The 10,595-nt window shown below is 43.3% G+C and overlaps 1 protein-coding gene across 1 annotated transcript in view; it reads right to left on the reverse strand.

The window, feature by feature from the left end:
• Positions 1–9,378, reverse strand: part of DDB2 (damage-specific DNA binding protein 2, 48kDa) — a 21,708-nt gene extending 12,330 nt beyond the window's left edge. Inside the window, exons 1-3 of the mRNA XM_008574694.1 lie at positions 9,055–9,378; positions 7,819–7,955; positions 7,243–7,434 (exon numbers count right to left, since the gene is read on the reverse strand). Of these exons, the coding sequence (XP_008572916.1) occupies positions 7,243–7,434; positions 7,819–7,955; positions 9,055–9,181 (456 nt within the window). The 5' untranslated portion in view covers positions 9,182–9,378. The remainder of the gene's footprint in view (positions 1–7,242; positions 7,435–7,818; positions 7,956–9,054) is intronic.
• Between the last annotated feature and the right edge of the window lie 1,217 nt (positions 9,379–10,595).

Genomic DNA, 10,595 nt, shown 5'->3' on the forward strand with positions numbered 1-10,595 from the left:
CCGCTCACTGGCTGAGCGAGGAGCGGGAGCAACACCGAGGCTTGCGATCCCGTTGCCGGTCCCCGGTCTGGTACGGGGGCAACACTGAGGGTTGCGATCCGTTGCCGGACACGGAAAAAAAAAAGACAAAAAAAAAAAAAATTATGATTAATATACGTGAAATAAAAAGTAGACCTAATTAAAAAACGGGCAAAAGACTTCTCCAAAGAACAGACATTTCTCCAAAGGTATATGGATGGCCACTTGCACATGAAAAGATGTTCAACATCATTCATTAGTCATTAGGGAAATGTAAATCAAAACCACAATGAGGTATTGTTTCACACCCATTAGGATGGCTACAATCAAAAAGATGGACAATAACAAGAGTTGACAAGGATGTGGACAAACTGAAACCCTCCTATGCTGCTGGTGGGAATGTAAAATGGTACAGTCGCTTTGGAAAACAGTTTGGCAGTTCCTCAAAAAATTGAGAAGAACCCAAATGTCCATCTACAGATGAATGGATAAATAAAATGTGGTATATATCCCTACAGTGGAATATTATTCAACTTAAAACAGAATGAAGTACTGATACATGCTATAACATGGATGAACCTTCAAAACATTATGCTAGCCTGTCTGGGGACCCGAGGCATGGAGAAGGGGACCAGACCCTTCTCCCACAAGCAGGCACACCACGCCAGTCCCTCAGGGCCCACCTGGGGACCCAAGGCATGGAGAAGGGGACCAGACACACCCCAGAATCAGGCACACTGCCAGCACCAAGGAGCATGCCAAAAACTTTACCTCCCTTTTGTGGCCCACCACAGCCACCACAATAACCATGGCTGCTGTGAAGGTGGCTAGATGCCACAACCACCACGCAGATCATCCACCAGCCACTGGAGTGCATTCATACAAGGAGAGTCACCAGCAGAAAAAAAGAAAAGAAGAGGATGTCTCTCTCCACAAAGCCCATTTCAGAGTGACAGAAGAAGCATCTGCTCTATGATAATATCAGGGGACCTGATCACACCTTTCAGCACTGGACATATCTAGGCAATAAATCAACAGAGTAACCATTATTCTTTCACAAGGAGAGGAGAAATCTAGGGTAATTAGAGGGGGGAGAGGGGAGGGAATGGAGGAAGGGGAGAGATTGGACAAGGGGCATAAAGAATAATTATGATTTGTAACAATATATATGCTAGTAATATTGATTTGATCAACATATCTCAATGTTCAACCCCCAAAATATATATAATCGATTTTGATTCAATAAATAAAATTTTAAAAGCCCCCAAAATAACTACAAAAAACATTATGCTAAGTGAAAGAAACCAGATCCAAAAGGACAAATACTATATGATTGCATTTATACGAAGTACCTAGAACAATCAAATTCATAGAGGTAGAAAGTGGATTACTGGTTACCAGGAGCTGGGGAGAGGGGTAATACAGAGTTTTTGTTTAATGGGTACAGAGTTTCTATTTGGGATATTGAAAAAGTGCTGGACATGGACAGTAGTGATGGTTGCACAACAATGTGAATGTATGTAAAGCCGCTGAATTATATAATTTAAAATGGTTAAAATGATTAATTTAACGTTACGTATGTCTTACCACCACAATAAAAAAGTAGTAAAGATCCTACCTGATGAAATATAAAACCTTCTATGATCAAGAACAAGACAAGGATACCTGCTAAAGCCACTATTTACCAGTATACTAGAGGTCTTTGCCAATGGTATAATAAGGGGGAAAAAATAGAGGAACAGTAAAGAAAGAAATCAAATTCTCATTATTTGTTGATGATAAAACTTTGTAGAAAAAAATCTAAAATCCTCAGAAAAACTATTAAAGTTAATAAATGTGGATTTCTGCTTCCAACCATGATAGTATCAGAAACTAAATATCAGGGGTATTCCAAAAATTCGTGGAAAAATTTGTATTACCTTTTAATTCTATTTTTCCATGAACTCTTTTTTTTTTGCTGGCCAGTGCAGGGATTGAACCCCAAACCTTGGTGTTATCATCACCACACTCTAACCAACTGAGCAAACCAGCCAGCCTCCATAAACTTTTTGAAGTACCCTCATATACTTTCCTGCCTTAAACAACTAGAAAACTGGACAAAACACATGAAACAGGTTTTCAGACACTGGACAGTAGGCAGCACAAGACAGGAGGGAAAGAAAGGAGGCAGCCCTGCAACTGCCCAGCTTACTGCTTAGTGAGAGTTTCCAGGCTGCAGCACAGGGAGGGAGGAGCCAAGTGGTCTACTAGTCTCACTGGGCTGAGGAGACAAAGTTGCCAGCATGACAAGAATTTGTGGGGCAAAATGCTGGGGAGGAGAGATGCACAGAGAGAGCACTCTGGAGATTTTCAGAGGGGTCCTCTCTAGGCTTTGGCTGAGTACTAATGTGTAAATGTGTGTGAGGAAACTACCCAAGGTTGGAGGAAATAAAAACACCAGAAGTGAATGAGAGAAATTCTCAAAACAGTTTGTATTCTCACCATCCAGAAAGAAAAGACTTAACACACAGGGCATGGAGCGGAGCAGAGTCCTAAAGGGTGATGCCCCAGGGCAAAGGGGACAATTTAGACCTAGACTATAGGCTGCCTTGGACCCATTGTAACTGGGACAGATTGAATAATCATCCCCCCAAGATGCCCACACCCTATTCCCTGGAACCTGTGAGTGTTACCTTAGGTCACAAAAGGGATTTTGCAGATATGATTAAGTACGGATATTGAGATGTGGAGATTATCCAGGATTATTTGGGAGGGATGGGTAGAATCAAAATGGTCCTTATAAGAAGGACACAGGAAGAATCAGAGTCAGAAGAGAAGGCAATGGAAGGAATGATGGATGCAGAAATTGGAATGAATCACTTTAAAGATGGAAGAAGAGGCCACAAACCAAGGAAACCAGACAGCCACCAGACACTGGAAAAAGAAAACAAATTCTCCCCTCAGGACCTCCAGAAGGAACCAGCCCTCCTGATATCTTGACCTTAGTCAAGAGAAACCGATTTCAGATTTCTAACTTCCAGAACTGTAAGAGAATAAATGTGTTGTTTTAAGCCACTAAGTCTGTGGTAATTTGGTACAGTAGCAGTAGGAAAATAATATATTTACTACTCTAACGAAGCTTTAAAGCAAGCCTTGAAGGAATCTAAAACTGAACCAACATGTTGCACATAATAAATATATAAAATGTTTGTCCATTGAAAAATAAATACAGGGCCAGCCTATGGCTCACTCAGGAGAGTGTGGTGCTGAAAACACCAAGGCCATGGGTTCAGATCCCTATATAGGGATGGCCGTTTCGCTCACTTGGGAGAGCATGGTGCTGACAACACCAAGTCAAGGGTTAAGATCCCCTTACTGGTCATCTTTTAAAAAAAAAAAAAAAAAAAACCTTTGCAGCCACACTTTAAAAAAATTAAAAATTAATCTTCTAAAAACTGTGAACATAGAATTCTATACCCAGCAAAAATATCTTCCCCCAAAATACTTTTCCATGATTAGAGCACAGTGCTGATAACACCAAGGTCAAGGATTCGGATCCCCTTACCATTCGGCTGCCAAAATTAAAAACAAACGAATAAACAAAAAACAAAAAAACTTTTTCAAACTAAAGTAGAAAGAATTTATCACCAACCAATCTGCATTACAAGAAATGTTAAAGGAATTTCTTTAGGCAGAAGGAAAAATGTTACCAAAAGGAAATCTGGATCACACAAAAGAATGAAAAGCACTGAAAATGGCAATATGTGGGTAAATATAAGTTTTATTTCTCATTTAAAAAATACCTTTAAAAGATTCCTACCCTACAACACAGCTATTCCACTCCTAGGTGTTCACCCAAGAAAAACGAAAACATATATCCACACAAATATTTCTATGTGAATGTTCATAACAACTTTATTTGTAGCAGTCAAGAACTGAAAAAACTCCAATGTTCTTCAGCAGATAAATGGATAACTAAATTGTAGTATATTGATACAATGGAACACTATTCAGAAAAAAAAAAAAAAACAACTATTGATACACATAAAAATGCAGATAAATCTCAAATAATTACACTGAAAGAAGATAAACCAAAAAAAAAAAAGTATATTTTCAATGATTCCATTTATATGAAATTCTAGAAAACGCAAATTAATCTGTAGAGAGAGAAATCAGATCAGTAACTTCCAGGCAACAGGACAGAAGGTAGAGATACATGGATTACAAAAGGGCATGAGGAAAGTTTTGCGGGTGATAGATATACTCATTATTTTAATGTGATGGCTTCACAGCTGTATACATATGTCAAAACTCATCAAAGTGTATGCTTTAAATATGTGCAGCTTACTGTACGTCAATTATACCTCCATAAAGATATAATAAGAAAAGAAGGAAAGAAAAATCCAGGTCCAAATGGCATTGCTAGTAAATTCTACAAAAAATTTAAGGAAGAAAGAATACCGATTCTACACATATTCTTCCAGAAAACAGAAGAGGAGGGAGCACTTCCCAACCCATTTTATGAGGTCAGCATTACTCTGATACCAAAACCAAAGGCATTACAAAAAAAGAAAATTATAGGATATTTTTAAATGGTCATTCTCTGGTATGAGACGATTAAACTAGAATATCTGCCATAATAAGTAAACCACAAAAGGTTCTAGGACAGAGTATGTATGTAATAATGGAAGTAGAAGAATGGGTGTGTGTAATAGTGTATACTTGCACAGAGAGGTGCTGAAAATGGGGATTTCAGATCATACTTTATTCTTTATACTTTCCTCTGTATTGTTTAAATTTTTTATGATGAGCATAGATTGTTTTTATGATAAAAAACAAAATAAAGCTACCTTCATTTTGAAAATATAATACACTTCCGAGGGCCTGAAAGATGCCAAGGTCATATGACTAAAGTAATAACAAAATAAGTAATTGGTCTCAAATCGGCTTTCTGCTGTTACCATCTGGGAGTAAAAACAGATAGCTCTCCAGACCAGCATACCCCTCCTGTGCACCAACTTTGCTCCCTGCAAGTCACAAAATCCAAATGCCCAGACCAATCTCCATTACGGTGTAAGGAAACTTTAGTTATGTGCACATTATGATGATGCAGGGAGCTGGCCAGTCAGCTCAGTTGGTGAGAGCTTGGTGTTATAACAGTCTCAGTCTGGTACAAGTCCAAAGTACTTGTCACCCTCCTTTTGTCAGGAGGCTATTTCCATAGAATACCTTAGACCACTTCTTACTATCTCCACACTTAACCTCTCTATTCTCCAAGTCATTGATTCCTGGAAAAAACAAAGCTCTTTCTGCCTGAGCTCTGAGTTCTGACTTCAACTGAAAGCTACCTCTGGGCAGGAAACCCACTGAGCTCTGTCCACAGCACTCTTCTGGCTGCCTTTCTTCTAGTTTCCAGCAATTGTTTCTTTTTTAAATTTTTTTTCATATCTCCTTGGGGATCTCAGAAGCAGCATGTGTTTCTTGAACACCTATCTGACGCCTTGAATCCTCGTTTCCCAAGCTTGTCTAACCTGGCCTTTTCTTTTTTTTTTTTTCCTTTTTGTCTTTTTTCGTGACCGATAATGGGATCGCAACCCTCAGTGTCACGCCCGTACCACAACCGGCAACGGGATCGCAACCCTCGGTGTCGCGCCCGCACCGCGCTCAACCAGTGAGCAGACCGGTCTCCATATGGGATCTGAACCCTCAGCGGGAGCGCCACCGCACTCAACCGAGTGTGCTACCGGGCCGGCCCTAACCTGGCCTTTTCTGATGGGCCGCTCCCCAAACCCTTCTATTTAGGAGACCTCATCCTGAGTTCCCCCTTATCTCTTCTACCTCTAAACCAGAGTTGGAAAAATGGCGAGCTAATGCGGAATCCAGCTCAGATATGTGTTTAATTTTATTTAGCCCCAATATTAAAAAGTTCTGAAGACTGATTATACAATTTATTTTCGGCCACTGAACTGTATACTTAAAAATGGTTAAGATGGTAAATTTTGTTATGTATATTTTACAATTTTTTTAAAAAATCAGGACATTTCATTTAAAAAAAATCAGGATTTCAGGTATCATTTGAAAAAATCAGATCTGATATCAAAGGACCTGCATTCTTGCATGGCAACCATTTCTAGTTTACCACCAACCCGACCACCATACATCATTCTTTTTTTTTTTTTTTTAACTGTTTGGCTTCTTCAGGTATATGACTTTGTGACTCCTGCTCTAAACCCAGAGTGTCACTTTTCACAATACAGTCCTCCAGTGTCAGCCACCAGCTCGGCAAGCTAAAAGTCTTAGAGCCAACACAATCACCCCTCAGAAATTGATGATAAACACTAGCATGATTAAGACTATCCCTAGAAACTCTATGCCAAACCTTGCCCCAAATACACTATGCCTTTCCTCCTTTTCTTTCCATTTATCTAAATATTGCTCTTCCTCACTTCTCACTCATCCAGAAAGTCTTCTCCATCAACTCTGATTCACAAGGGGTTCTTCTTCCATGTTTTACAGGATTTAGCATCTGTATTGTTAGTTACCTTGTATGTGTACATCCCATTTGCCCAGTTACACCTCAAGCCCCTGTTCAATCAGCAAATATAAAGCGGCTACTCTAGGCCAAATATCATTCTAGGCAATGGGGACAGAGAGGTGAACCAGAAAGACAAGGTCCCTGCCATTACAGAGGTTACTTTCCAGTGGACAAAGACATACAAATAAGCAAAACATTTCAAATACTGGTAAACATTTTGGGGGAAATGTGAAGCAGGGTAATGATATAGGGAATGATCAGGTGGGGTGGGGCTACTTTATGAGTAGGATAGTCAGTGAAAGGCTCTTTGAAGAAGTATATTGAGCAGAGACCTGAATAAAAGGGAGCCAGCCATGAGAAGACCATGGGAAAGATCATTCTAGTCAAAGGCAACAGCAAGTGCAGAGTCCCAGTTTCAGGAAAAGAAACAGCTGGTGTAGCTAAAGTATAGGAAGTGAGGAAAGACAGTAGTACAAGATGAGGTTGAAGAGTAAGATGGGGCTTAGATTCCACGAGTAATCGATGGTCTACACCTTCTAATATTTTAAGGGAAGGCATTTAATAAATATTTGAGTATCCCACCATTTACATGTTTAAAAATGCCCGCAGTTACTTTTGATCCCAATCATTTTACTGAGGATTACTGGATGACATCAACATTCCTTTCATTCCGTCTTTAGCACCACTGTCTGGCACAGAGAACTGCTCACCCCTTTAATGAAGGTGGGTTTGTCCTTTATGCCAAAGTTCCAGAGCAAGATATCTCCCCCTTTGGAACCCACAGCCAAGGTAGTGGGGTGAGTCGGGTGCCATGCCAAGGACGTAGCCCTCCTGTCAAAGGGCGCGGCCTTTTGGAATATCCGGTAAGTCTCCAGAGAGTGCACAAAGGACTGCTGGAGACCCTGACGTGGAGAAAAAAGAATTACGTTGAATTAAAACCCAAGTCCTGGGTAAACTGCCAATCTCTGCCTCCTTCATGGATGAGCCCTAGGGCCAAGTTCTCCCACCAAAGGAAAGCTAACTGCTCAGCCCTGTGCAGGAAAATATTTGCAATGTATGTGAACTAATCTTGGAAAGCAAAGGGGCACAGGGCATTCCTGCTGGGACCTTTACAACATTAAGAATTTCCTACCTGGCTGAGTGCCCAGTAAGCCAGCCACCCTGGTGGGGGTGATCTGACTACTCTTGACAACCTGTTGAATCAACCCACCATCTAATTTTGGAGCATCCAATAGTAAAATGGTACCATGCAAACCCTTGAGCACTTCAGCCAGGAATTGCCTTACCTGCTGTAGAGATGGCCATGCACCTTTCCCCAACTTATGCTGGTGGAGGGCTCTGATGATGCTGCAGCATGATGGCGGGACCCGCCGGCTAGCCAACCCCTCCCAAAGGCAGCTTGAATCAGATTTTCTGCTAGAACCTGCCAAGCAGAACAGACATATTTTCCTCTCCGATCTCAGGAAACGTTTTAATGCTTAAATCCCAGAAAGAAAGCCTCATTGTTTCATTCGGCATAGCCAATCTCTGTCTCATCCCTTTCCATGGTCTATTTAGTCTCACCCAGCACAAGAAATAATGAACAGAGATTTGGCTCCTTCCGCCAAACACTTCCCAAAACAGTAATTCTGAAGTGAAACTAAATGAGCCAAAGAAACACACAAGAATAAAGTACACTATAGAACTCTTCCCAGTTTGGGCTGGAAAACTCGAGATGGGATTTAGTGACAATTTTTAAATTACATATAATGCACAATAAAAAGATTTTAGGACAGCACGATGGAAGTGACAGTTAAGGAAAAGAAGTATCTTTAAATCCTATATTTAAATAATGTAGAGGTAACCAGCTGTCGGTCCCAAGTCCTATCTGTTCTAGAAACCAGCAGGATTCAGAGGGTCTGGAATAGCTCTAAACTAACTTGGTTACTTCTGGGGAGGTGAATCAAATTAGAATAGGAATAACGTAACTCCGGATTCCAAGCTGTATTTGAGGAACGAAATTCTACGGATGCAAGCTCTTGACAACTAATTCTTTCTTCTCATAGACAAAACCCATTTCATCCACAACGCCCTGCTCCAGTCATTTGAGCTGCCCCACACTCCTTACAGTCCCAGGTTCAAGCCCCAGTAAACCTCAAAAAGTGAGCTAAGGAAGGAAGGAAATTGAGGGCTCTCACAGCTGAAACCAAGCACTATAGAAATTCAGCACACAGCGCCAGAAAAGGTTGGATTATTTTAAGCAGTCCTTGGTGTGTAAGAATCCTGGACACACAAGGAATTTGAAGTCTGTATGTTTGTTGTAACGGAGCTCGTCTGCTTCTCTCGGTCACCTGGGGGGCGGGGGGCGGGGAGTTTGAGCCTAAAGCCTCCGGTGTCAAAGGTCCCGCAGACAAAATGCACAGCCTGAGGCATCCGTAACCCGGGACCGGCTCAGGAACCTAGGAGCACCCAACCCCCACTCCGGCCTCCTGCGTGAGCACCCCTAATGGCAGAAATATTAAAGCAGAAGGCACAGGCAGTACCGGAGCCCTTCACACAGAGCTTCTTGGCCTCGGGCTCCAGTTCCCGGGGACTTCGGCTCCTCTTGTTCCTGGGGCGAAGCACAACCTCGAGGGTCTTCCGTGTTTCTGGGCGTTTCCTGGGAGCCATCGCGTCCTCCGTGCAAAGGGGGTACTATGCCCTATGCCGAGATCATGGAGGGAGGATTGAGAAGCCTCTGGGGAGAAACAAGGCGGGGACTAGGAAACCGCGAGGCCACAGGTAGTCCGACCTAAGCCAACTTCCCGCCAAACATGCCCAGGGCTTGTTCAAACTAGCTTCTAGCTCCAGCCCCACCCGGCTTGGAGAGGCCCCGCCCCTTCCGGGAAGGCGGGGGTGCGCGGGGAGATGGGGAGTGAGGGCGGGGTGAGGTAGGAAATGTGTGAGGGGAGCCCATCCGCTCGCTAGAAGGCCTAGGTGGTGTTTTTTTTTCTTTTGCTGAAGAGCTGGGATATAGCCTACGTGATGGGCTTGGTCTTATCCAAGTCGGCCACCTGCCAGAAATAAAGATGGCCGCCGGCGCTAGGCTATCCAACTTGAAGCCTCTTCGGAGGCAGCGCTGCCAGGCCTCTGCGGGTCGGCCGGGGGAGACCAGGTGCCAATCAAGGCGTTGGCTCCCGCCTTCACTGCATTCTAATTGGTGGTGAAACCCGCTCGGACTTTGGGATTGGCTGGTCCGTGCAGGGTGTAGTTGGGGCGAGGCGGCTTTGCAGAAAGCTAATGCGTTACCTGCGTTGAAAGCTGCGCGTTGTGGCCCATCAACTGTGCCATCGGTGTCCAGTAACTACTTCTGCTCTGTGGAGTCCGTGCTTCTTTATGGAGAGGGGTTAGAACTCGCTGCTTTTAACTATGACTTTCCCAACCCGTTGAGTGTCCGCCTAGCGAGCAGCCTTGGGGCAGTGATGAGCCCGAGTGTGTGCGGCCAGCGGCGTTTAGAGCCCTCGTGCTCCGGCTTCAGCCGAGGCCAAAGCAGCGAGGTTTATAGGTGAGGCCGCGCTGTCCCACCCGGGCTGAATGGATGCACCCCATTTTCTGCGACGAGGCAGGCAGGAGTTAGGGTTATTCGGGCACTTGCTTGAGCCTTTCCTCCACCCACTAAGCCCCGTGCCAGGTGCTTTGGGAGGGTGGGAGGAGATATACAAATATGCTTTAACAGTAGATCCTGCACGCAAGTAGCTTTCAGACAGGTAGGGACAGAAGACATGTCCAAAAATAACTTGCAAAGGAATGAATGCTCCAAAAGAGAAATCAGAAAATGCTTTTTTGATGCGAACATGAGCTCAGAGTGTGAAATGGCAACCGCCTGGGAGAACGGCAAGCTGGTGGCTTCTTCCCTGCTGGCTCGTAGCCGTGTTTTCAGAGCTGTTTTACAGAAGCAAGCTGCCCCAGCCTCCTTACTCAGACCAACCAACATTAGTTTCCCCTCAGCAGGGTGCTCAGTTCTAGGGGATAGTGAAGTATAAGAAATGGACCCTGCCTCTAACAGATTTACAATCCACTGGGAAGAGAAGAAAAGTATGTGTGA

The sequence above is a fragment of the Galeopterus variegatus genome, unplaced genomic scaffold (assembly GCF_000696425.1).
Source record: "Galeopterus variegatus unplaced genomic scaffold, G_variegatus-3.0.2 Scaffold1088, whole genome shotgun sequence".
Taxonomy (NCBI): Eukaryota; Metazoa; Chordata; class Mammalia; order Dermoptera; family Cynocephalidae; genus Galeopterus; species Galeopterus variegatus.